The sequence below is a fragment of the Aythya marila genome (assembly GCF_965140915.1).
Source record: "Aythya marila genome assembly, contig: HAP1_HAP1_SCAFFOLD_711, whole genome shotgun sequence".
NCBI lineage: Eukaryota > Metazoa > Chordata > Aves > Anseriformes > Anatidae > Aythya > Aythya marila.
Genome location: NW_028137501.1, coordinates 1 through 27,328, shown reverse-complemented (window position 1 = coordinate 27,328; position 27,328 = coordinate 1). Strand labels below are relative to the sequence as shown.

Here is a 27,328-nt window from a genome sequence, read left to right as displayed (position 1 = left end):
TGGTGGTGGTGTCTTGGGGACATCATGGTGGCATCCTGGGGGCTTGGGGACATGGTGGCCATCTTGGGGACATGGTGGCCATCTTAGGGACATCATGGTGGCGTCTTGGGGGTTTGGGGTCATGGTGGTGGTCTTGGGGACTTGGGGACATGGTGGGCGTCTTGGGGACATCATGGTGGTGGTGGTGGCATCTTGGGGTCATGGGGACATCACGATGGCGCCCTGGGGACAGTTTGGGGGTGGTTTTGGGGTGGTGGTGGGGGGATTGGGGATGTGGTGGGGGCGTCTTGGGGGGTTGGGGACATGGTGGCCATCTTGGGGACATGGTGGCCATCTTAGGGACATCATGGTGGTGGTGGCATCTTGGGGACATCATGGTGGTGGTGGCGGCATCTTGGGGTCATGGGGACATGGTGGTGGTCTTGGGGACATCATGGTGGTGGTGGCATTTTGGGACATCATGGTGGCGTCTTGGGGGCTTGGGGACATCATGGTGGTGGTGGTGGCATCTTGGGGTCATGGGGACATGGTGGCCATCTTGGGGACATGGTGGCCATCTTAGAGACATCATGGTGGTGGTGGCATCTTGGGGACATCATGGTGGCGTCTTGGGGGCTTGGGGACATCATGATGGCGCCCTGGGGACAGGTTGGGGGTGGTTTTGGGGTCATGGTGGGGGGATTGGGGGTGTGGTGGGGGCGTCTTGGGGGTTTGGGGACATCATGGTGGCATCTCGGGGTCATGGGGACATGGTGGCCATCTTAGGGACATCATGGTGGTGGTGGCATCTTGGGGACTTGGGGACATGGTGGTGGTGGTCTTGGGGACATGGTGGTGGTGGTGGCATTTTGGGACATCATGGTGGCGTCTTGGGGGCTTGGGGACATCATGGTGGTGGTGGTGGCATCTTGGGGACATCATGGTGGTGGCGGTGGTGGCATCTTGGGGACATGGTAGTGGCATCTTGGGGGGTTGGGGACATCATGGTGGTGGTGATGGCATCTTGGGGACATGGGGACAATCTTGGGGACTTGGGGACTTTTTGGGGCTGTTTCAGGGATCCCGGAGATGCTCCTTTGGGGACTTTTCAGGGAATTCAAGGCCTCTTTTGGGGGCTGTTTCGGGGGACTTTTTGGGGCCATTTCAGGGGACTTTTTGGGGCTGTTTTCAGGGAACTTTTTGGGGCTGTTTTTGGGGACATTTTGGGGACTTTTGGGGGCCGTTTTGGGGCCATTTCGGGGACTTTTTGGGGCCACTTTTGGGGACTTTTTGGGGCCATTTCGGGGACTTTTCAGGGACTTTTTGGGGCCACTTTTGGGGACTTTTTGGGGCCATTTTTGGGGACTTTTTGGGGCCGTTTTGGGGGATTTTTTGGCACCGTTTCAGGGAACTTTTTGGGCCCATTTTTGGGGAACATTTTGGGGCCGTTTTTCGAGACTTTTTGGGGCCGTTTCAGGGGACTTTTTGGGGCCGTTTTTGGGGGGCCATTTTGGGGGGACTTTTTGGGGCCATTTCAGGGAACTTTTTGGGGCCGTTTTTGGGGACTTTTTGGGGCCGTTTTTTTGGGGCCGTTTTGGGGACTTTTTGGGGCCGTTTTTGGGGCCGTTTTGGGAACTTTTTGGGGGCCGACCTGGCGCTGGCAGCCCTCGACGATGATCAGCTTCTGCTGCGGGGAGGTGCGGGCGAAGACGATCTCGGTGTGGTTCTGGAGGATTTCGTCGATCTGCTCCGAGCTCATGTCCTTCAGGTCGGTGCCGTGGATCACGCAGGCCTTGGCGTCCCTGGGGGGGGCCAAATGGGGTCAGACCCCCCCCAAATACCCCCAGCCCGCGCCCCAAAACCTCCCCCATATCCTCTCAGTCCCAAATCCTCTCTCTTGTGCCCCAAAATCTCCCCGACGCCTTCCACGACCCCAAATCCCCGTGATTCGGGCATCAAAACCTTCCTCTAGGCCCCAAAACCTTCCCTATGTCCCTTTGACCCCAAATCCCTTTTCCTTTGCCCCAAAACCTCCCCAAATCCTTCTACATCCCTAAATCCCCTTCTCTGACCCCAAAACCTACCCCTGTCCCTTAGATCCCAAACCCACTTGATCATGACCCAAAAATCCCTGTTCTACAGGGCATCAATTTAAAGGGTTGACCTGGCCTCCCTGTGCCCATTGGGTCCCCAAATCCCTTTCTTTTGACCCAAAACCCCCCTCCCTGACCCCAAACCCTCCCCACTTCCCCTAAAGTCCCCAAATCCCCTTCCCTGACCCCAAAAAGTTCCCCAAAGTCCCTTCAATCCCAAATCCCCTCCCCTGCACCCCAAAACCGTTAAGGGGCAGCCACTTAGAGGGTTGACCTGGCCTCCCTGTGCCCATTGGGTCCCCAAATCCCCTTCTTTTCACCCCAAATCCCTTTCTTTTCACCCCAAACCCCCCTCCCTGACCCCAAACCCTCCCCACATCCCCTAAAGTCCCCAAATCCCATTCCCTGACCCCAAAACCCCTTTTATATGGTGCAGCCACTTAGAGGGTTGACCTGGCCTCCCTGTTCCCCTTGAGTCCCTAAATCCCCTTCTTTTCACCCCAAATCCCCTTCCTTTCACCCCAAACCCCCCTCTCTGACCTCAAACCCTCCCCACTTCCCCTAAATCCCCAAATCCCGTTCTCTGACCCCAAAACGCATTACGGGGCACGCACCGGGGGTTGACCTGGCCTCCCTGTGCCCATTGAGTCCCCAAATCCCCTTCTTTTGACCCAAAACCTCCCTCCCTGACCCCAAACCCTCCCCACTTCCCCTAAAGTCCCCAAATCCCACTTTCTGACCCCAAAACGCGTTATGGGGACGCACCGGGGGTTGACCTGGCTGACGGGGATGTTGAGGCGCGCGGCGATGTCCTCCACGGTCTCGTTGCCCTCCGAGATGATCCCGACCCCCTTGGCGATGGCCTTGGCCGTGATGGGGTGGTCGCCGGTCACCATGATCACCTGCGGGCACCGCCGATTCGGGGCGTTTTTCACCCAAAAAAAAAAAAAAAAAAAATTCACCCCCCAAAATTTCCCAATTTATCCTAAAAATTAAATTCTTTAAATTCTTTAATTTGTTCTTAGTTTTTGAATCGCTTAAAGGCTTAACTTTCTAAATTTTAGTTTAATTTTGGTTTAATTTCTGAATTTAAAATGTAATTTGTAATTTATGGTCCACCCGTTTTTAAAAATTTATTTATTTTTCCATTTTTATTTTAAAATGTTTTTTAAAATCAACTTTAAAAAAAGTTACTTTTCTTAAAATTTTTCTTAGTTTTTAAATCGTTTAAACACTTGTTTTTTTTTTTAATTTAATTTAATTTTGATTTCTGAATTTAAAATGTAATTTGTAATTTACGGTCCACCCGTTTTTAAAAATTTATCTATTTTTCCATTTTTATTTTAAAATGTTTTTTTTTTTTTAGATCAAAAAAAAGTTACTTTTCCTATTACTCTTTCCAACTTTCCATCCCTTTTTCTATTTTTTTTCCAGTTTTTCTACTTTTTCCCTTTCCCATCTTTCCATTACTTTTTCTACTTTTTTTTTTTCATTTTTTTTTCTGTTTCCTCTGTTACTTTTTCCTCTTTTTCTATTACCTTTTCCTTTTCCAATTTTTTTCTACTTTTTCATTACATTTCCATTTTTTTTCTTTTTCTACTTTTCCCTTCACATTTTCTTTTTCTTTTGATTTTTTTCTACTTTTCCCTTTATATTTCCCCTTTCTCCAAATTTTTCTACTCTTCCCTTTACATTTTCTATTTCTCAGTTTTCCTACTTTTCCCTTTACGATTTCTATTTTTTCATTTTTTTCCTCTTTTCCCATTACATTTCCTATTTTTCCCTTTACAATTTCTATTTTTTTTTCAAAATTTTCCACTTTCCCCTTTACGATTCCTTTTTTTTTTCATTTTTCCCCCCCTTTTCCCATTCCATTTCCTATTTTCCCCAATTTTCCACTTTTCCCTTTACAATTCCTATTTTTTCCACAATTTTCCACTCTCCCCTTTACGATTTCCTTTTTTTTCATTTTTTTCCACTTTTCCCATTCCATTTCCCATTTCCCTATTTCCATTTCCTCTAAATTTTCTATTCATTTTTTTAAAAAACCACAAACTTTCAAATTTCCCATTTTCCCCCTTTCCCCATCCCACTCCCCCACTCCCATTCCCTCCAACCTTCCCATTCCCTCACCGAAAATCACCAATTTCAGTTTTTTTCCCATTTTTCCCATTTTTTTCCCCATTTTTCCCATTCCTCCAATTTTTTCCCCCAATTTGGCCCCCCACCTTGATGCCGGCGCTGCGGCACTTGCCGACGGCGTCGGGGACGGCGGCGCGGGGGGGGTCGATCATGGACATGAGCCCCACGAAGCAGAGGTTGTCGGTGGCGAAGTTGACGTCGTCGCAGTCGAAGGCGAAGCCCTTGGGGTACTGCTCCTCGGGCAGGTAGAAGTGGCAGAAACCTGCGGGATTTTGGGGTGGGGGCGTCACGGACACGGAAACCCCCCCCCCAGACCCCGCTGTGGTGACCCCAGACCTCTTCTTATTGCCCCTAGACGCCCCTTTGGTGACCCCAAATCCACTTTTAGTGACCCCAAATGCTCCTTTAGTGACCCCAAATGTCCCCTTGGGGACCCTAAACCCCATTTAGTGACCCCAAAACCCCATTTAGTGACCCCAAAACCCCCTTTAGAGACCCCAGACCCCTTCATATTGCCCCTAGAAGCCCCTTTGGTGACCCTAAAGCCACCTTTAGTGACCCCAAATGCCCCCGTGGGGACCCTAAAACCCCATTTAGTGACCCCAAATCCCCCTTTGAGCCCCCAGACCCCCCCAGGACCACACTTAGCCCCCATCCAGCCCCCCCAGGACCCCTCCATCCCCATATTTAACCCCTTACATCCCCTGAACCCCCCCTACATCCCCCCTACATCCCCCCAGGACCCCCCAAATCTCCCCCAAAGCCCCCCAGGACCCCCCAGATACCACCAGGACCCCCCCAGGACCACACTTAGCCCCCATCCACCCCCTTAAACCCCCCCAGGACCCCCCCAGGACCTCTCCATCCCCATATTGAGCCCCCATCCATCCTCCATATCCCCCCCAAAGCCCCCCAGGACCCCTCCCAAACCCCCCAAATACCCCCAGGACCCCCCCAGGACCCCCCCAGGACCACACTTAGCCCCCATTCACCCCCCCAAGCCCCCCCAAACCCCCCCAGGACCTCTCCATCCCCATATTGAGCCCCCATCCATCCCCCTACATCCCCCTTACATCCCCCCAGGACCCCCCAAATCCCCCCCAAATCTCACCAGACCCCCCCCAGGACCCCTCAAGACCCCTCCCAGGACCCCCCCGTACCCAGCACTCTCTCCCCGAGCCCCCCCAGCTCGAGGTAGGCGTTTTGGAAGGCCTCCTTCATCTCCTCGTCCAGGGGCTGCTCCTTGCCCTGCAGCAGGATGGTGGAGCAGCGGTCCAGGATGCGCTCGGGGGCTCCCTTCATCACCAGCAGGTAGCGGTTGTCCGAGGGGTCCTCGGTCTCGTGGATGGATAACTGGGGGGGGGGGCACAAAAAAATTTAGGGGGGGGTCCCCCAAAAAATTTGGGGGGGTAGAAAAAAATTTGGGGGAGAAACAAAAAAAATTGGGGAAGAAAGAGGCAAAAAGATGAGGGGAGAGGGGAAAAAAATGGATGGGAAGGAATTGGGGGGAGGAAAATTATTGGGGGGGGGTCACCCAAAATATTAGGGAGGGGTCCCAAAAAAATTTGGGGGGGGTCACAAAAAAATTGGGGGAGCAGGAGGTAAAAAAAAATGGGGAGAGGAGGAAGAATTTGGGGTGGAAAATGGAAGGGAAATGAGAAAGAAGGAAAATATTTGGGGGGGGGGGACACCAAAAAATATTGGGGGGGGTCAAAAAAAATTGGGGGGGGGTCCTAAAAAAAATTTGGGGGGGGTCCCAAAAAAATTGGGGAAGAAGGAGGCAAAAAAACGAGGGGAGAGGGGAAAAAAATGGACGGGAAGGAATTGGGGGGGTAAAAAAATTGGGGGGGGGGCATTAAAAAATATTGGGGGGGTCCCAAAAAATATTGGGGGGTCATTATAAAATTGGGGGGGGTCCCAAAAATATTAGGGGGTTGGAAAATAAATGGGGAGGGGGATTTGGGGGTCCCTTCATCACCAGCAGGGAGCGGTTGTCCGAGGGGTCCTCGGTCTCGTGGATGGATAACTGGGGGGGGGGGGCACAAAAAAATTTAGGGGGGGTCCCCAAAAAATTTGGGGGGGGTCCCAAAAAAATTTGGGGGAGAAAGAGGCAAAAAAAATGGGGAAAATTGCAAAAAAAACGAGGAAAAAGGGGAAAAAATGGGGGGAAATTGGAAGAGAAATGGGGAGAAAATAATTTTTTTTTGGGGGGGGGGACAAAAAAATTCAGGGGGGGGCACAAAAAAAAATTTAGGGGGGTAGAAAAAAATTTGGGGGAGAAAGAGGCAAAAAAAATGGGGGAAAGGGCAAAAAAAATGAGGAAAAAGGGGAAAAAATGGATGGAAAGGAATTAGGAGGGGAAATTGGGGGGTAAAAATATTGGGGGGGGCACAAAAAAATCAGGGGGGGGCACAAAAAAAATTGGGGGGGGTCCTCAAAAAAATTTGGGGGGGGTAGAAAAAAAATTGGGGGAGAAAGAGGTAAAAAAAAAGAGGAAAAAGGGGAAAAAATGGGGGGAAATTGGAAGAGAAATGGGGAGAAAATTTTTTTTTGGGGGGGGCGGCACCAAAAAATATTGGGGGGGTGTCCGCAAAAAAATTTGGGGGGGGTCCCAAAAATATTAGGGGGTTGGAAAATAAATGGGGAGGGGGATTTGGGGGTCCCTTCATCACCAGCAGGGAGCGGTTGTCCGAGGGGTCCTCGGTCTCGTGGATGGATAACTGGGGGGGGGGGGCACAAAAAATTTAGGGGGGGGTCCCCAAAAAATTTGGGGGAAAAGGAGGTAAAAAAATGGGGAAAATTGCAAAAAAATTGAGGAAAAAGGGGAAAAAATGGGGGGAAATTGGAAGAGAAATGGGAAGAAAATAATTTTTTTTTAGGGGGGGGGACATAAAAAATTTAGGGGGGGGCACAAAAAAAAATTTGGGAGGGGGTAGAAAAAAAATTGGGGGGGAAACAAAAAAAATTGGGGGAGAAAGAGGCAAAAAGATAAGGAAAAAGGGGAAAAAATGGATGGGAAGGAATTGGGAGGGGAAATTGGGGGCTAAAAAAATTGGGGGGGGGCACTAAAAAATTGGGGGGGTCCCCAAAAAAAATTTTAAGGGGGTTAGAAAAAAATTTGGGGGGGAAGGAGGCAAAATAATGGGAAGAAAGGGGAAAAAATGGGGGGAAAATGGAAGAGAAATTGGGAGAAAATAATTTTTTTTTTGGGAGGGGGACAAAAAAATTCAGGGGGGGGCACAAAAAAATTTGGGAGGGGGGTAGAAAAAAAATTGGGGGGGAAACAAAAAAAATTGGGGGAGAAAGAGGCAAAAAGATGAAGGGAGAGGGGAAAAAATGGATGGAAAGGAATTAGGAGGGGAAATTGGGGGGTAAAAATATTGGGGGGGGCACAAAAAAAATTGGGGGGGTCCCCAAAAAAATTGGGGGGGGGTAGAAAAAAATTGGGGGAGAAAGAGGTAAAAAAATGGGGGAAAGGGAAAAAAAAAAGAGGAAAAAGGGGAAAAAATGGATGGGAAGGAATTGGGGGGGGATAAAAAATTGGGGGGGGGGGGTCAAAAAATATTGGGGGGGGGGGCAAAACAAATTTGGGGTTGGAAAATAAAAATTTGGGGTTTTTTGGGGTTCCCCGTGGGTTTTAGGGTTTTGGGGATAACCATGCAGGTTATGGGATTTTTGGGATAATGATGAAACTTTTAGGGTTTTTGGGATAACCACGCAACTTTTGGGATTCCCGGGGGTTCCCCCATAGGATTTGGGATTTTTAGGGTTCCCCCACAGCTTTTTGGGTTTTTGGGATAACCATGCAGGTTATGGGATTTTGGAGATTATGGTGCAACTTTTAGGGTTTTTGGGATAACCATGCAAGTTTTGGGATTCCTTGGGGTTCCCCCATAGGATTTGGGATTTTTAGGGTTCCCCCACAGCTTTTAGGGTCTTTGGGGTTCCCCCTGGCTTTTAGGGTTTTTGGGATAACCACGCAGGTTATGGGATTTGGGGGAGAACCACACAACTTTTAGGGTTTTGGGGATAACCATGCAGCTTTTGGAATTCCTTGGGGTTCCCCCATAGGATTTGGGATTCCTTGGGGTTCCCCCATGGGATTTGGGATTTTTAGGGTTCCCCCACAGCTTTTAGGGTTTTTGGGATAACCATGCAGTTTATAGGATTTGGGGGATAACCACGCAACTTTTAGGGTTTCTGGGATAACCACGCAACTTTTGGGATTCCCAGGAACTCCCCCATAGGATTTGGGATTTTTTAGGGTTCCCCCACAACTTTTAGGGTTTTTGGGATAACCATGCAGGTTATGGGATTTTTGGGATAATGATGAAACTTTTAGGGTTTTTGGGATAACCACACAACTTTTGGGATTTTGGGGATAACCACGCAACTTTTGGGATTCCCAGGAACTCCCCCATGGGATTTGGGTTTTTTTAGGGTCCCGCGTAATTTTTTGGGGTTTCTGGCACCTGGTACTTGTTGGTGGAGTTGAAGGGGATCTCGGCCACCTTCTTGTTGCGTTCCCGCATGCCCTTGACGGAGCCGGAGGAGAGCTCGATGCACTTCAGCAGCGCCGACTCCGAGGCGTCCCCGGCCACGTCCCGCTGGGGGACCCCAAAATTTGGGGGGATGGGGTCAGGGGGGGGCACCCCAAAAGGATGGGGAACCCCCCCCCACACACACTGGGTTCTGGTATGGTCCTATTGGGGTTATGGGGTCATGGGACCCCAAAAGTCTTCCTATGCCCTTTGGGACCCCAAAAATTATTTTGTGCCCCTATGGGACCCCAAAACCCTTTAAATGCCCCATGGGACCCCAAAACCCTTCCTGCACCCTATGGGACCCCAAAACTCGTTCTATGACCCAAGGGACCTCAAAAGTCTTCCTATGACCCATGGGACCCCAAAAACTTTCCCTTGATCTAGGGGACCCCAAAACCATTCCCATTCTTTTAGGGTCTTCCGGGGGACCCCAAAACCCCTCCTTCACCCTATGGGACCCCAAAATTCTTCCCTTGACCAATGGGGACCCCAAAACCCTTCCTATTGTCTTGGGGTCTCCTGGGGGACCCCAAAACCCTTCCTGCACCCTATAGGACCCCAAAACCTTTCCCTTGATCTAAGGGACCCCAAAACCCTTCCCATTGTCTTGGGGTCTCCTGGGGGACCCCAAAACCTCTCCTTCACCCTATGGGACCCCAAAAATTATCCTGCCCCCCTATGGGACCCCAAAACCCTTCCTATGACCCAAGGGACCCCAAAACCTTTCCCTTGACCTAAGGGACCCCAAAACCCTTCCCATTCTTTTGGGGTCTCCTGGAGGACCCCAAAACCCTTCCCTTGAATGATGGGGACCCCAAAACCCTTCCTGCCCCCCCTATGGGACCCCAAAACCCTTCCTATGACCCCTGGGACCCCCAAAATTATCCTGCACCCCTATGGGACCCCAAAACCCTTCCTGTTGTCTTGGGGTCTCCGGGGGACCCCAAAACCCCCCGAAGGACCCCAAAACCCCCTTGGAGGACCCCAAACTCCCCCCAGTGACCTCAAAACCCCCCCAGTGACCCCAAAACCCCTGGAGGGACCCCAAAACCCTTCCTGTACCCTATGAGACCCCAAAATCCTTCCTATGACCCAAGGGACCCCAAAACCTTTCCCTTGCTCTATGGGGTCTCAAGAGACCCTCCCCAAAACACCCTCCCGTTGTCTTTGGGACCCCCGGGGACCCCAAAACCCCCCGGGGGGACCCCAAAACCCTTTGGGGGGACCCCAAAAACCCCAAACCTTGAGGATGGGGACATTTTCCTGCCCCCCCTTGAAGACGGCGCGGTTGCAGAGCCCGGCGATGTGCGCCAGCGCCACCCAGGTGGCCGAGCTCTTGTCGAACGCCGTGCCTGGGGGGGCAAAAAACCCCAATAGCCCCCAGACCCCAAATACCCCAAAGACCCCAAAATACCCCAAAATGTGCCTCCCAAAAAACTGAACCCAAAGAGCCCCAAAAAGAAGCAAAAAACGGGACCCAAATAGCCCCCAAACCACCCAAAAGCCCCCCAAGCCCCCCAAAAGCTTCCAAAACCCCAATAGCCCCCAGACCCCAAATACCCCAAAGACCCCAAAATACCCCAAAATGTGCCTCCCAAAAAACTGAACCCAAAGAGCCCCAAAAAGAAGCAAAAAACAGGACCCAAATAACCCCCAAACCACCCCAAAGTCCCCAAAACTCCTCAAAAGCCTCCAAAAACTCAATAGCCCCCAGACCCCAAATACCCCAAAGACCCCAAAATACCCCAAAATGTGCCTCCCAAAAAACTGAACCCAAAGAGCCCCAAAAAGAAGCAAAAAACGGGACCCAAATAGCCCCAAAACCACATCCAAAATAGCCCCCAAGGACCCCAAAATGCACAAAACCCCTATAGCCCCCAGACCCCAAATACCCCAAAGACCCCAAAATAGCCCAAAATGTGCCTCCCAAAAAACTGAACCCAAAGAGCCCCAAAAAGAAGCAAAAAACGGAACACAAATAGCCCCAAAACCACACCCAAAATAGCCCCCAAGGACCCCAAAACGCACAAAACCCCAATAGACCCCAGACCCCAAATACCCCAAAGACCCCAAAATAGCCCAAAATGTGCCTCCCAAAAAACTGAACCCAAATAGCCCCAAAAAGAAGCAAAAAACAGGACCCAAATAACCCCCAAACCACCCCAAAGTCCCCAAAACTCCTCAAAAGCCTCCAAAAACTCAATAGCCCCCAGACCCCAAATACCCCAAAGACCCCAAAATAGCCCAAAATGTGCCTCCCAAAAAACAGAACCCAAAGAGCCCCAAAAAGAAGCAAAAAACGGAACACAAATAGCCCCAAAACCACCCAAAACCAGACCCTAAAGAGCCCCCAGGGATCCCAAAACGCACAAATCCCCTATAGCCCCCAGACCCCAAATACCCCAAAGACCCCAAAATAGCCCAAAATGTGCCTCCCAAAAACCAGAACCCAAATAGCCCCCAAAAGAAGCAAAAAACAGAACACAAATAACCCCCAAACCACCCCAAAGTCCCCAAAACTCCTCAAAAGCCTCCAAAAACTCAATAGCCCCCAGACCCCAAATACCCCAAAGACCCCAAAATACCCCAAAATGTGCCTCCCAAAAAACTGAACCCAAAGAGCCCCAAAAAGAAGCAAAAAACGGAACACAAATAGCCCCAAAACCACATCCAAAATAGCCCCCAAGGACCCCAAAACCCACAAATCCCCTATAGCCCCCAGACCCCAAATACCCCAAAGACCCCAAAATAGCCCAAAATGTGCCTCCCAAAAAACAGAACCCAAAGAGCCCCAAAAAGAAGCAAAAAACAGGACCCAAATAGCCCCAAAACCACCCAAAACCAGACCCTAAAGAGCCCCCAGGGATCCCAAAACCCACAAATCCCCAATAGCCCCCAGACCCCAAATACCCCAAAATCCCCCAAACACCCATATTCCCCCCAAATCCCCTATATACCCCAAATATCCCAAATAACCCCATATTCCCCCAAAATACCCCAAATTCCCTAAATGCCCCCAAATCCCCTAAATATCTTAAATCCCCCAAATACTCCAAATCCCTCACATACCCCAAAATACCCCAAATCCCTTAAATATCTTAAATCCTCTAAATACCCTAAATACCCCAAAATGCCCCAAATCCCCTAAATACCTTAAATCCCCTAAATACCCCAAATACCCCAAATCCCCCCAAATACCCTCAATACGTGAAAATCTCCCAAATATACCAAAATACCCTAAATATGTGAAAATACCCCAAATACCCCAAATCCCCCAAAATACCCCAAATCCCCCAAAATCCACAAATCCCCCAAAATCCCCAAAATCCCCTAAATCCCCCAAAATCCCCAAATCGCCCCAAACTCCCCCAAATACCCGACTGGTCCTCGGTGGTGTCGGCCTCGTGGACCTGGGTATCCCCTGACCCCCACTCAACTCCCCAAATACCCCCAAATCCCCTAAATAGCTTAAATCCCCTAAATATGCCAAATACCCCCAAATACCCCAAATACCCCAAATCCCCCCAAATCTCCCAACTCCCCCTAAATACCCTAAATGTCCTAAATCCCCCTAATACCCCAAAATACCCCAAATCCCTCAAATCCTCTAAATACCCCAAAATCCCCCCAAATCCCCAAAACCCCCCAAAATCCCCAAACTCCCCCCAATCCCCTAAATACCCCAAATCCCCTAAATAACCCTAAATACCTTAAATCCCCTAAATCTCCCAAATATGCCAAAATACCCTAAATATGTGAAAATCCCCCAAATCCCCCAAAATCCCCAAATCCCCCAAAATCCCCCAAATCCCCCAAATCCCCCAAAATCCCCAAATCGCCCCAAACTCCCCCAAATACCCGACTGGTCCTCGGTGGTGTCGGCCTCGTGGACCTGGGTATCCCCTGACCCCCACTCAACTCCCCAAATACCCCCAAATCCCCTAAATAGCTTAAATCCCCTAAATATGCCAAATACCCCCAAATACCCCAAATACCCCAAATACCCCAAATCCCCCCAAATCTCCCAACTCCCCCTAAATACCCTAAATGTCCTAAATCCCCCTAATACCCCAAAATACCCCAAATCCCTCAAATCCTCTAAATACCCCAAAATCCCCCCAAATCCCCCAAACCCCCCAAAATCCCCAAACTCCCCCCAATCCCCTAAATACCCCAAATCCCCTAAATAACCCTAAATACCTTAAATCCCCTAAATCTCCCAAATATGCCAAAATACCCTAAATATGTGAAAATACCCCAAATCCCCCAAATCCCCCAAAATACCCCAAATCCCCCAAAATCCCACAAATCCCCCCAAAACCCCAAAATCCCCTAAATCCCCCAAAATCCCCAAATCGTCCCAAACTCCCCCAAATACCCGACTGGTCCTCGGTGGTGTCGGCCTCGTGGATCTGGTTGTCGAACCACATGTGCGCCACCGTCATGCGGTTCTGGGTGAGGGTCCCGGTCTTGTCGGAGCAGATGGTGGAGGTGGAGCCCAGCGTCTCCACCGCCTCCAGGTTCTTCACCAGGCAGTTCTTGCGCGCCATGCGCTTGGCCGTCAGCGTCAGGCACACCTGGGGGGGCAAGTTTTAATTTGGGGGGGGCAGTTTTTAATTTGGGGGGAGCAGTTTTTAATTTGGGGGCACAGATTTTTAATTGGGAGCACAGATTTATTAGCTGGGAGCACAGATTTTTAATTTGGAGGCACAGATTTATTATTTGGGGGGGCAATTTCTTAATTGGGGGGGCTATTTTTAATTTTGGGGGGACTATTTTTAATTTTGAGAGTCGATTTTTTAATTTGGGGGGGCTATTTTTTATTTGGGAGCACTGATTTTTTAGTTGGAGGCACAGATTTATCAGTTGGCAGCACAGATTTATTAGTTGGGAGCACAGATTTTTTATTTGGGGGGCGATTTCTTAATTGGGGGGGATATTTTTTAATTTGGGGGGGCAATTTTTAATTTTGAGAGTCGATTTTTTAATTTGGGAGCACTGATTTTTTAGTTGGAGGCACAGATTTATTAGTTGGGAGCACAGATTTATCAGTTGGCAGCACGGATTTATTAGTTGGGAGCACAGATTTTTAATTTGGAGGCACAGATTTTATATTTGGGGGGTCGATTTCTTAATTGGGGGGGCTATTTTTAATTTTGAGAGTCGATTTTTTAATTTGGGGGGGCTATTTTTAATTTGGGAAGGGATATTTTTAATTTGGGAGCACTGATTTTTTAGTTGGAGGCACAGATTTATTAGTTGGGAGCACAGATTTATTAGTTGGGAGCACAGATTTATTAGTTGGGGGTGCCAATTTTTAATTTGGAGGGGCAATTTTTAGTTTTGGGGGGGCAATTTTTAATTTTGGGGGGCTATTTTTAATTTGGGGGGGGGTATTTCTTAATAGGGAGGTGGAGCCCAGCGTCTCCACCGCCTCCAGGTTCTTCACCAGGCAGTTCTTGCGCGCCATGCGCTTGGCCGTCAGCGTCAGGCACACCTGGGGGGGCAGGTTTTAATTTGGGGGGGTCAATTTTTAATTTTGGGGATCGATTTTTTAATTTGGGTGGTCAATTGTTTATTTGGGAGCATGGATTTATTAGTTGGGAGCACAGATTTATCAGTTGGCAGCACAGATTTATTAGTTGGGAGCACAGATTTTTAACTTGGGGGGCAATTTCTTAATTGGGGGGGCTATTTTTAATTTTGGGGGGACTATTTTTAATTTTGGGAGTCGATTTTTTAATGTGGGGGGTCTATTTTTAATTTGGGGTCACAGATTTATCAGTTGGCAGCACAGATTTATTAGTTGGAGAGCACAGATTTCTTATTTGGGAACGCAGATTTTTTATTTTGGGGGGACGATTTCTTAATTGGGGGGGCACATTTTTTAATTGTCCTCAGGCACGTTGGCCACGATGATGCCGATGAGGAAGATGATGGCCTCTAGCCACATAACCCCCCAATATCCCCCCAAACTCCCCCCAAACCCCCTGATATCCCCCCAAATCACCCCAAAACCCCCTAAACTCCCCCCAAACCCCCCAATACTCACGGTGACGGTGGCCAGCAGCCCCTCGGGCTCATTGGCCAAGATGATGCCAATGATGACGATGACGGCCTCCAGCCACGTAACGCCCCAATATACCCCCAAATCCCCTAAAATCACCCCAAAACCTCCTGATATCCCCCCAAATCACCCCAAAACCCCCTATAACCCCCCAAATCACCCCAAAACCCATGATATTCCCCCAATACTCACAGTGACAGTGGCCAGCAGCCCCTCGGGGATGTTGGCCATGATGATGCCGATGAGGAAGATGACGGTCTCTAGCCACGTAACCCCCCAAAAACCCCTGATATCCCCCCAAAACCCCCCAAAACCCCCTCATATCCCCCCAAAACCCCCTCATATCCTCCCAAAACCCCATGATATCTCCCCAAAACCCCCCAATACTCACGGTGACGGTGGCCAGCAGCCCCTTGGGCACGTTGGCCACGATGATGCCGATGAGGAAGATGACGGCCTCCAGCCACATAACCCCCCCAAACCCCCTCATATCCCCCCAAATCCCCCTAAAACCCCCCAAAACCCCCTAAACTCCCCCCAAACCCCCCCAAAAGCCATGATATTCCCCCAAAACTCACGGTGACAGTGGCCAGCAGCCCCTCGGGCACGTTGGCCAAGACGATGCCAATGACGACGATGACGGCCTCTAGCCACATAACCCCCAATATCCCCCCAAACTCCCTGATATCCCCCCAAATCACCCCAAAACCCCACAAAATCCCCCCAAAACTCCCTAATATCCTCCCAAAACCCCCCAAAACCCCCCAATACTCACAGTGACAGTGGCCAACAGCCCCTTGGGCACGTTGGCCAAGATGATGCCGATGAGGAAGATGACGGCCTCTAGCCACATAACCCCCCTAAAGCCCCCAAAATCCCCCCAAATCACCCCAAAACCCCCTATAACCCCCCAAATCACCCCAAAATCCCCATATAACCCCCCAATACTCACGGTGACGGTGGCCAGCAGCCCCTCGGGGACGTTGGCCATGATGATGCCGATGAGGAAGATGACGGTCTCTAGCCACGTAACCCCCCAAAAACCCCTGATATCCCCCCAAAACCCCCCAAAACCCCCTCATATCCCCCCAAAACCCCCTCATATCCTCCTATAACCCCCCGATATCCCCCTAAAATCCCCCAAAACTCACGGTGACGGTGGCCAGCAGCCCCTTGGGCACGTTGGCCAAGATGATGCCAATGACGACGATGACGGCCTCCAGCCACGTAACCCCCCAATATCCCCCCAAACTCCCCCAAAACCCCCTCATATCCCCCCAAATCACCCCAAAACCCCCTATAACCCCCCAAATCACCCCAAAATCCCCATATAACCCCCCAATACTCACGGTGACGGTGGCCAGCAGCCCCTCGGGGACGTTGGCCACGATGATGCCGATGAGGAAGATGACGGCCTCCAGCCAGGTGTAGCCCAGGATGAGGGAGAGGATGAAGAAGGAGATGCCGAGGAAGACGGCGACGCCGGTGATGAGCTGGATGAAGTGCTCGATCTCCACCGCGATCGGCGTCTTGCCCACCTCCAGCCCCGAGGCCAGCGTGGCGATGCGCCCCATCACCGTCCGGTCCCCCGTGGCGATCACCACCCCGCGGGCCGTGCCTGGTTTGGGGTGAAAAAGGGGGAAATTGGGGTGAGTCGGGGGCGTTGGAGGTCTTGAAGGGGGTCCTAAGGGGGTTCTGGGGGGGAAAAAGGGGGGATTGGGGGGGCAAAATGGGGGTTTGGGAGGCTCCTGGGGGGCGTTGGGGGTCTTGAAGGGGGCCCTAAGGGGGTTTGGGGAGGAAAAAGGGGGGAAATGGGGTGAAAAGGGGGAGAAATGGGAGTTGGAAGGAGGTTTGGGGGGCGTTGGGGGGAATTTCGGGGAGGTTTGGGGGGTGTTGGGTGTCTTGAAGGGGGTCCTAAGGGGGTTTGAGGGGGTCTGGGGGAGGTGTGGGGGGGCCCCATCACCGTCCGGTCCCCCGTGGCGATCACCACCCCGCGGGCCGTGCCTGGTTTGGGGTGAAAAAGGGGGAAATTGGGTGAAAAGGGGGGAAATTGGGGTGAGTGGGGGGCGTTGGAGGGGATTTAGGGGGCAAAAAAGGGGGTAAATAGGGTGAAAAAGGGGAGAAATGGGAGTGGGAAGGGGGTTTGGGGGGCGTTGGGGGTCTTGAAGGGGGTCCTAAGGAGGTTTGGGGGGTCTTCAAGGGGGCCCTGGGACCCCAAAATGGCCCCAGATGGAGTCCTGGGGCACCAAAATAACCCCATAAATGTCCCTTGGACCCCAAAATTTGTCCTGAGACCCCCCAAAATAACCCCAAAGAGGGTCTTGGGACCCCATAGATGTTCCTGGGACCCCAAAATTTGCCCTGGGACCCCCAAAATAACCCCATAGATCTCCCAGAGCCCCCCAGAATTAACCCAGCACCCCAAAACCCCCCATCCCAAAACCCCCCCAGACCCCCAATCCCCCCCAAAGACCCTCAAACCCCCCCATACAGCCCCCCAGACCCCCCCCAAACCCCCCCAACGCCCCCATAGCACCCCAAAGACCCCCCCCAAACCCTCGTATCCACCCCATACCCACCCAAAGACCCCCCCCATACACTCCCAGATCCCCAAACTCCCCCCAAAGCCCCCCCCAGACCCCCCCAAAGACCCCCAAACCCCCCCATTCCCCCCCCAAGACCCCCCAGACCCCCCCCAAACCTCCCCAAACCCCCCCATAGGGAGGTCTCGGGACCTCCTGGAGTGTTCTGGGAGCCCCCCCATGGGGTTTTATTTTTTTTTATTTTTTTTTTATTTTTTTTTTTTTGGGGGGGGGTCTCACCCTCGACGCAGTTGGTGGAGAAGAAGGTGATGTTGCGGGTCTCCAGGGGGTTGTCGTGGGTGCAGTCGGGGGAGCGCGTCTGGGGCTCCGACTCGCCCGTCAGGGAGGAGTTGTCAACCTGGGGGGGGGCAAGGGGGTCACTGGGGGGGTCTATGGGGGTCTTAGGAGGGTCTATGGGGGGTTATTGGGGTGCTGGAGGGGGTTACTGGGGGGTTATGGGGTCCTAAAGGGGGTCTAAGGGGGGTTATTGGGGTCCTGGGGGGGGCTATGGGGGTCTTGGGGGGGGGCTATGGGGGGTTATGGGGTCCTAAAGGGGGGTTATGGGGTCCTAAAGGGGGGTTATGGGGGTCCTGGGGGGGTCTAAGGGGAGCTATGGGGGTCATGAGGGTCCTGGGGGGGGTCACTGGGGGGTTATTGGGGTCGTGGGGGGGTCTCTGGGGGTCTTGGAGGGGAGTATGGGGGTCTTAAGGGGGTCTATGGGGGGTTATGGGGGCGCTGGAGGGGGTTACTGGGGGGTTATGGGGGGTTATAGGGGTCCTGGGGGGGGCCTTGGGGGGTCATGAGAGTCCTGGGGGGGTCTCTGGGGGTCTTAGGGGGCTCTATGGGGGTGCTGGAGGGGGTTACTGGGGGGTTATGGGGTCCTGAAAGGGGGTTATGGGGGGTTATGGGGGCCCTGGGGGGGTCCTGGGGGGGTCTTGGTGGGGTCTAAGGGGGTTATTGGGGTCCTGGGGGGGTCTCTGGGGGGGGCTATGGGGGGTTATTGGGGTCCTGGGGGGGGTCTCTGGGGGGTTCTGGGGCTCCGACTCGCCCGTCAGCGAGGAGTTGTCAACCTGGGGGGGGGCACAAAGGTGAGGGGGGGTCCTGGGGGTCTTGGGAGGGTCTTGGGGGGGGTCTATGGGGTCTTGGGGAGGAGCTATGGGGGTCTGAAGGGGGTCTATGGGGGGTTATGGGGGTCGTAGGGGGGTCTATGGGGGGTTATTGGGGTCCTGGGGGGGGTCTCTGGGGGTCTTGGGGGGGGCTATGGGGGTGCTGGAGGGGGTTACTGGGGGTTATAGGGGGCCTGGAGGGGGTCATGAGAGTCCTGGGGGGGGGTCTCTGGGGGTCTTGGGGGGGTCTCTGGGGGGTTATCGGGGTCCTGGGGGGTTGGGTTGAATCTTGAGTCTCGGGGCTTTGCCTGGGGGGTGCGGGGGGGCGTGTTTTAAGCTGAATTATATTTTTTATTATTTTTTATTTTTTTTTTTTTGGGGGGGGGTCTCCCCACCTTGCAGCCGTGCGCCGAGATGATGCGCAGGTCGGCGGGCACCCGGTCCCCCCCCTTGACCTCCACCAGGTCGCCCACCACCACCTCCTCCGCGTTCAGCTGCATCTTCTCCCCCTCGCGGATCACCAGGGCTTGCTGGGGGGGGCACAAAAAAAATATTAAATTATAAAAAAAAATAGATCGAATTCTTTATTTCATTTATTTTTATTTTTTTTTTTAAATTTTCTTTGTTTTATTAAATATCGTTGATTTTCTTGATTTTGGTAAAATCTTGCATTTCTTTTTAAAATTATTTGTTTTAAAATTATTTATTTGTTATAAAATTATTTATTTGTTTTAAAATTATTTTATTTATTTTTTTATTTTATTTTAAAATCTTTCTTCGTTTTATTTTAAAATCTTTCTTCGTTTTATTAAATATCGTCGATTTTCTTGATTTTGGTAAAATCTTGTATTTCTTTTTAAAATTATTTGTTTTAAAATTTATTTATTTTAAATTTATTTATTTATTTTTAAATCATTTATTTTATTTATTTTTTGTTTTATTTTAAAATCTTTCTTCGTTTTATTTTAAAATCTTTCTTTGTTTTATTAAATATCATTGATTTCCTTGATTTTAGTAAAATCTTGTATTTCTTTTTAAAATTATTTGTTTTAAAATTATTTATTTATTTTAAAATTATTTATTTGTTTTAAAATCATTTCTTTTATTTATTTTTTATTCTATTTTAAAATCTTTCTTCATTTTATTTTAAAATCTTTCTTCGTTTTATTTTAAAATCTTTCTTCGTTTTATTAAACATCGTTGATTTTCTTGATTTTGGTAAAATCTTGCATTTATTTTTAAAATTATTTATTTGTTTTAAAATCATTTACTTATTTTAAAATCATTTCTTTTATTTATTTTTTATTTTATTTTAAAATCTTTCTTCGTTTTATTTTGAAATCTTTCTTCGTTTTATTAAATATCGTTGGTTTTCTTGATTTTGGTAAAATCTTGCATTTATTTTTAAAATTATTTATTTTAAAATTATTTATTTATTTTAAAATCATTTATTTCATTTATTTTTTGTTTTGTTTAAAAATCTTTCTTCGTTTTATTAAATATCATTGATTTCCTTGATTTTAGTAAAATCTTGTATTTCTTTTTAAAATTATTTGTTTTAAAATTATTTATTTATTTTAAAATTATTTATTTGTTATAAAATTATTTCTTTTATTTATTTTTTATTTTATTTTAAAATCTTTCTTCGTTTTATTTTAAAATCTTTCTTCGTTTTATTAAATATCATTGATTTTCTTGATTTTGGTAAAATCTTGCATTTATTTTTAAAATTATTTATTTGTTTTAAAATCATTTACTTATTTTAAAATCATTTCTTTTATTTATTTTTTATTTTATTTTAAAATCTTTCTTCGTTTTATTTTGAAATCTTTCTTCGTTTTATTAAACATCGTTGGTTTTCTTGATTTTGGTAAAATCTTTTTATTTATTTCAAAATCTTTTATTTATTTTAAAATTATTTCTTTATTTTCAAATTATTTCTTTTCTTTATTATCTATTTTATTTTAAAATTTCATTACATAGTATTGATTTTCTTGATTTTGTTAAAATCTTTTCTTTGTCTTAAAATCTTTTCTTTATTTTAAAATCATTTATTTATTTTAAAATCTTTTATTTATTTAGAAGTTATTTCTTTTCTTTATTAATTATAAATATTTCATTGTATTAAATTTTGTCCCGGACCCCCCCAGCCCCCCCCCACCCACCTGCGGGACCATATTTTTGAAAGATTCCATGATTTTGGAGCTTTTGGCTTCCTGGTAGTAGGAGAAGCAGCCGGTGATGATGACCACGGCGGCCAGGACGATGCCCAGGTAGAGCTGGGGGGGGGGGGGGGGGAAAAAATTATTTTGGGGCCCCCCCATAAAAAAAAAATAATTTGGGGAGGGGTCTGCAAAGCCCCCTGCCCCTAATGAGGCCCCAAAACCCCATTAATGCCCCCCAAAACTGCCCCAGATCCCAATTGCCCCCCCCCCATTTCCCACTTTGCCTCTCTGGGGGGGTTAAAAAAAAGTATTTTGGGGCCCCCCATAAAAAAAAATTAATTTGGGGGGGGTCTGCAAAGCCCCCCGGCCCTAATATGCCCCCCCAGGACCCCCAGACCCTTATAGGACCCCCATAAACCCCATTCAGGACCCCTATAGGACCCCATAACCCCCCCAAGACCCCCCTAAGACCCCCCAAGACCCCCCTAAGACCCCCTATAGGGCCCCATAACCCCCCCAAGACCCCCAAAACCCCCCCAGGACCCCCGTAAGACCCCCTATAGGACCCCATAACCCCCCTAAGACCCCCCTAAGACCCCCCAGGACCCCCCCAAGACCCCCTAAGACCTCCCAGGACCCCCATAAACCCCATTCAGGACCCCTATAGGACCCCATAACCCCCCCATAAGACCCCCCAAAACCCCCCCAGGACCCCCCAAGACCCCCCCAAGACCCCCCCAGGACCCCCATAAACCCCATTCAGGACCCCTATAGGACCCCATAACCCCCCTAAGACCCCCCAAGACCCCCCCCCAAGACCCCCCCCCCCGTACGTTGTCGTTGGAGGGCTCGTCCTCGGTGCCCGCCTGGATGCCGTAGGCCAGGAAGCAGAGGATGGCCCCGATCCACAAAAGGATGGAAAATCCCCCAAAAAGCTGGCGGCAGAACTTGACCCACTCGGGGGTGGTGGGCGGGGGGGTGAGGGCGTTGGGGCCGTCCCGAGCCAGGATCTCCTGAGCCTTGCTGTGGGTTAAGCCCTGGGGGGGGGGGAAAAATATAAAGGGAATGTGAAAAGGGACCCCAAAAATGGCAAAATCCTAAAAGGGACCCTAAAAGGGGGAAATCCTAAGAGAAACCCTAAAAGGAAGCCCAAAAAGGGGGAAATCCTAAAAGAAATCCCATAACGGGACCTCAAAAATGGAGAAATCCTAAAAGAGATCCTATAAAGGGAGCCCCAAAAGGAGGAAATCCTAAAAGAAACCCAAAAAGGGAGCCCCAAAAGGGGAAATCCTAAAAGAGATCCTATAAAGAGAGCCCTACATGGAGGAAATCCTAAAAGGGACTCCAAAAACGGGGAAATCCTAAAAGAAACCCTAAAAGGGACCCAAAAATAGGGGAATCCTAAAAGGGACCCTAAAAGGAGGAAATCCTAAAAGAAACGCTAAAAGGGAGACCAAAAAGGGGGAATCCTAAAAGAAATCCCGTAAAGAGAACCCTAAAAGAAGGAAATCCTAAAAAAAATCCCATAAAGAGAACCCTAAAAGGAGGAAATCCTAAAAGGGACCCTAAAAGGGACCCCAAAAAGGGGGAATCCTAAAAGAGATTCTATAAAGGGAGCCCGAAATGGGGGAAATCCTAAAAGAAACCCTAAAAGGGAGCCCAAAAAGGGGAAAATCCTAAAAGAAACCCTAAAAAGGAGCCCAAAAAGGGGGAAATCCTAAAAGAAATCCCATAAAGAGAACCCTAAAAGGAGGAGATCCTATAAAGGGAGCCCAAAATGGAGGAAATCCTAAAAGAAACCCCAAAAGGGAGACCAAAATGGGGGAAATCCTAAAAGAAATCCCATAAAGAGAACCCTAAAAGGAGGAAATCCTAAAAGAGATCCTATAAAGGGACCCTAAAAAGAGAAAATCCTAAAAGGGACCCCAAAAAGGGGGAATCCTAAAAGAAATCCCATGAAGAGAACACTAAAAGGAGGAAATCCTAAAAGAAACCCTAAAAAGGAGCCCAAAAAGGGGGAAATCCTAAAAGAAGTCCCATAAAAAGAACCCTAAAAGGAGGAAATCCTAAAAGAGATCCCATAAAGAGAGCCCCAAAAAGTGGAAATCCTAAAAGAAATCCCATAAAGAGAACCCTAAAAGGAGGAAATCCTAAAAGAGATCCTATAAAGGTAACCCAAAATGGGGGAAATCCTAAAAGGGGCCCCAAAAAGAGACCCCAAAAATGGGAAATCCTAAAAGGGAGACCCCAAAAAAGGGAGAATCCTAAAAAAGGGGGAATCCTAAAAGGGACCCCAAAAAGGGAGAATCCTAAAAGCGACCCCAAAAAAGGAGAATCCTAAGAGAGACCCCAAAAGGGAGACCCCGAGGGGGTCCCCTCCGAAAGCAGAGCCCCCCAGGTGGGCGACCCTAAAGGCGACCCCACAAATGACCCCAAAACCCCCTGAAATGACCCCAAAAACGCACCTGGACGCAGTCGGTGTTGTACTTGCGGCAAACCTCCTCGATGGACATCTTGTGCTCCGTCTGCGGGGACAGGGTCAGACCCCAAAAACTCCCCATAATCCGCCCATAAACCCCCTTAATCCCACCCCAGACCCCCTTAATCCCGCTCCAGACCCCCTTAATCCCACCCCAGACCCCTCCCGGACCCTTCCCCGGGAGTTCTCACCATGGCCACCTCGCCCTAATCCCCCTTAATCTCCCCAATTTTCCCATAATACGCCCATAAACCCCCTTAATCCCCCCCTAAACCCCCTTAATCCCGCTCCAAACCCCTTAATCCCGCCCCAGACCCCCTTAATCCCGCCCCAGACCCCCCCACGAACCCCTCCCCGGGGGTTCTCACCATGGCCACCTCCCCCTAAACCCCCCCAACCCCCCTTAATCCCCATAATCCGCCCATAAACCCCCTTAATCCCGCCCCAGACCCCTTTAATCCCACTCCAAACCCCTTAATCCCACCCCAGACCTCCATAATACCACCCGGGACCCCCTCCCCGGGGGTTCTCACCATGGCCACCTCCCCCTAACCCCCTTAATCCCCCCATAAACCCCCTTAATCCCGCTCCAAACCCCTTAATCCCGCCCCAGACCCCCATAATCCCGCCCCAGACCCCCATAATCCCGCCCCAGACCCCCTCCCCGGGGTTTCTCACCATGGCCACCTCCCCCTAACCCCCTTAATCCCCCCATAAACCCCCTTAATCGCGCCCCAGACCCCCTTAATCCCCGCTCCAAACCCCCTTAATCCCGCCCCAGACCCCGATAATCCCGCTCCAAACCCCCTTAATCCCGCCCCAGACCCCCATAATCCCGCCCCAGACCCCCATAATCCCGCCCCAGACCCCATAATCCCGCCCCAGACCCCCATAATCCCGCCCCAGACCCCCATAATCCCGCCCCAGACGCCCATAATCCCGCCCCAGACCCCCTTAATCCCGCCCCAGACCCCCTTAATCCCGCCCCAGACCCCCTCCCCGGGGGTTCTCACCATGGCCACCTCCTTCTTGAGGTCGTCCAGGTCTCGGGTCTTGCTCTTGCCCTTCTTGGGCGACTCCTTCTCGCCCCCCTTGTCCTGCGTGGTGGCCACCCGGTAACTGTCGGAGCGCCCGTACTGGGGGGGGGGGCGTTACCCTGGGGGCCCCCCGCCCCCGGCCCCGCTCCGCAGCACCCCAAAACATCGACCCCCTCCCCCCGGGATCCCAATATAAAAAGGGCTGGGCCCCAAAAGTGAAGGAACCGCCCCAAAATCCCATTGGATTGAGTGGGAACCCCAAAAGTTAAGGCACTGCCCCCAAATTCCCAGTATTTGGGGTCTGAACCCCAAAATTTACATAATTGAACCCCAAAATCCCAATATTTGGGGTCTGAACCCCAAAACCTAAAATCCCCAAATCTACAGGAAACCCCAAAATCTACAGCACAACCCCAAAATTCCAATATATGGGGTCTGGACCCCAAAACCTACAGAATAGAACCCCCAAATCCCAATATTTTGGATCTGCACCCCAAAACCTAAAACCCCAAGATCTACAGCACAACCCCAAAAACCCAATATATGGGACCTGGACCCCAAAACCTACAGAATTTAACCCCAAAATCCCAGTATTTCAGGTCTGAACCCCAAAACCTAAACCCCCAAAATCTACAGCACAACCCCCCCCAAAAAAATAAATGGAGTCTGGACCCCAAAACCTACAGAATAGAACCCAAAAATCCCAATATTTGGGGTTTAAAACCCAAAACCTAAAACCCCCAAATCTACAGCACAGCCCCAAAACCCCAATATTTGGGGTCTGAACCCCAAAAGTGAAGGAAGGGCCCCAAAATCCCATTGGATTGAGTGGGAACCCCAAAAGTTAAGGCACTGCCACAAAATCCCAATATTTGGGGTCTGAACCCCAAAACCAACAGAATTGAACCCCCTAAATCCCAATATTTGGGATCTGAACCCCAAAACCTAAAACCCCCAAATCTACAGGAAACCCCAAAACCTACAAAACAACCCCAAAATCCCAATATTTGGCATATGGACCCCAAAACCTACAGAATAGAACCACAAAGTCCCAATATTTGGGGTCTGCACCCCAAAACCTAAAACCCCCACATCTGCAGCACAACCCCAAAAACCCAATATATGGGGTCTGGGCCCCAAAAGTGAAGGAACAGCCCCAAAATCCCATTGTAGTGAGTGGGAAACCCAAAAGTTAAGGCACAGCCCCCAAAATCCCAATACTTGGGGTCTGGACCCCAAAACCTAGAGAACACCCCCAAAAATGCCAATATTTGGGGTCTGAACCCCAAAACCTAAATCCCCCAAATCTACAGGAAACCCCAAAACCTACAGCACAGCCCCAAAATCCCAATATATGGGACGTGAACCCCAAAATCCCAATATTTGGGGTCTGAATCCTGAAGCCTAAAATCCCCAAATCTACAGGAAACCCCAAAACGTACAAAACAACCCCAAAAAAAAAAAACAATATATAGGACCTGGACACCAAAACCTACAGAATTGAATCCCAAAATCCCAGTATTTGGGCTCTGAACCCCAAAACCTAAATCCCCAAAATCTACTGGAAACCCCAAAACCTAGGGAACAGCCCCAAAAATCCCAATATTTGGCATATGGACCCCAAAACCTACAGAATATAACCCCAAATTCCCAATATTTGGGGTTTGCACCCCAAAACCCACAGCACAGCCCCAAAACTCCCAATATTTGGGGTCTGCACCCCAAAACCCCCTGCAGCCCCCCCAAAACACAAATATTTGGGTTCTTCACCCTAAAACCCACAGGACAGCCCCAAAACTCCCAATATTTGGGGTTTTCACCCCAAAACCCCAATATTTGGATGCTTCACCCCAAAATCCTAAATCAGCCCCAACAAGACCCTGATATTTGGGTTCTTCACCCCAAAACCCCGATATTTGGGTTCTTCACCCCAAAACCCACAGCACAGCCCCAAAACTCCCAATATTTGAGGTTTGCACCCCAAAACCCCATAGGAGCCCCCCAAGACCCCAATATTTTGAGGTTTTCACCCCAAAACCCACAGCACAGCCCCAAAAATCCAATATTTGGGGTTTTCACCCCAACCCCCCCTGCAGTCTCCCCGAAAATCCCAATATTTGGTGTTTTCACCCCAAAACCCACAGCACAGCCCCAAAACTCCCAATATTTGGGATTTTCACCCCAAAACCTCACAGCAGCCCCCCAAGACCCCAATATTGGAGGTTTTCACCCCAAAACCCCATAGCAGCCCCCCCAAATCCCAATATTTGGTGTTTTCACCCCAAAAACCCCAAAATCCACTTACCTGGGGTCCGGGGGGGGGGGGGGGGGGCTTCTTTTTTTGGGGGGGGGGAATTTGACCCTAAATATTTTTTTTTGGGGGGGGGGGGGCAGTTCCGCATTGTGGTTAATTGGAGGGGGGGGGGCACGATTTTGGGGCAAAAAGGGCCGATTTTGGGGCTGGGGGGGGGGGCGGCGCCGCAGGGGGGTGGCACGGAGCCAGCACTGCGGGATTTTTATTGGGGGGGGGGGATTTGGGATTTCTTTAGGGGGGGGGGGGGGCATTTTTTTTGGGGGGGTGTCCCTATATTTTGGGGGGGGTATTTCTTTATGGGGGGGGCCCTATTATTTGGGGGGGGGTCCCATTTATGGGGTTGGTCCCTATTTTTTTGGGGGGGTCCCAATTTTTTTGGGGGGGGGTCCCTATATCTTTATGGGGTCCCTATTTCCTTATGGGGGGGGTCCCTATTTCCTTATAGGGTCCCCTTCTTTTGGGGGGGGTCCCTATTTCTTTAGGGGGGGTCCCCTATTTATGGGGTCCCTATTCCTTTACGGGGGGGTCCCTATTTTTTTTTGGGGGGGGTCCCAATTTCCTTATGGGGGGGGTCCCTATTTCCTTATAGGGTCCCCTTCGTTTGGGGGGGGTCCCTATTTTTTTGGGGGGGGGTCCTATTCTTTTTGGGGGGGGCTATTTCCTTATGGGGGGGGTCCCTATTTATAGGGTCCCTATTCCTTTACGGGGGGGGCCCTATTTCTTTGGGGGGGGTCCCAATTTCCTAATGGGGGGGTCCCTATTTTTGGGGGGGGGGGCTATTCCTTTACGGGGGGGTCCCCTATTTATGGGGGGGGGGTCC

At 49.9% G+C, this 27,328-nt stretch overlaps 1 protein-coding gene across 1 annotated transcript in view; it reads right to left on the bottom strand.

The window, feature by feature from the left end:
- The window catches only part of LOC309890769 (sodium/potassium-transporting ATPase subunit alpha-3), a gene marked incomplete at both ends in the record, with an annotated part of 34,276 nt that extends 9,983 nt beyond the window's left edge, over positions 1 to 24,293 (bottom strand). The window contains 15 exons of the mRNA XM_082785176.1: positions 1,631 to 1,781; positions 2,838 to 2,974; positions 4,301 to 4,476; positions 5,375 to 5,567; positions 8,687 to 8,821; positions 10,001 to 10,110; positions 13,137 to 13,243; positions 14,164 to 14,255; positions 16,175 to 16,443; positions 17,648 to 17,765; positions 18,909 to 19,043; positions 20,679 to 20,792; positions 21,512 to 21,715; positions 23,144 to 23,203; positions 24,171 to 24,293. Coding sequence (XP_082641302.1) covers positions 1,631 to 1,781; positions 2,838 to 2,974; positions 4,301 to 4,476; positions 5,375 to 5,567; positions 8,687 to 8,821; positions 10,001 to 10,110; positions 13,137 to 13,243; positions 14,164 to 14,255; positions 16,175 to 16,443; positions 17,648 to 17,765; positions 18,909 to 19,043; positions 20,679 to 20,792; positions 21,512 to 21,715; positions 23,144 to 23,203; positions 24,171 to 24,293 — 2,124 coding nt within the window. The remainder of the gene's footprint in view (positions 1 to 1,630; positions 1,782 to 2,837; positions 2,975 to 4,300; positions 4,477 to 5,374; positions 5,568 to 8,686; positions 8,822 to 10,000; positions 10,111 to 13,136; positions 13,244 to 14,163; positions 14,256 to 16,174; positions 16,444 to 17,647; positions 17,766 to 18,908; positions 19,044 to 20,678; positions 20,793 to 21,511; positions 21,716 to 23,143; positions 23,204 to 24,170) is intronic.
- Between the last annotated feature and the right edge of the window lie 3,035 nt (positions 24,294 to 27,328).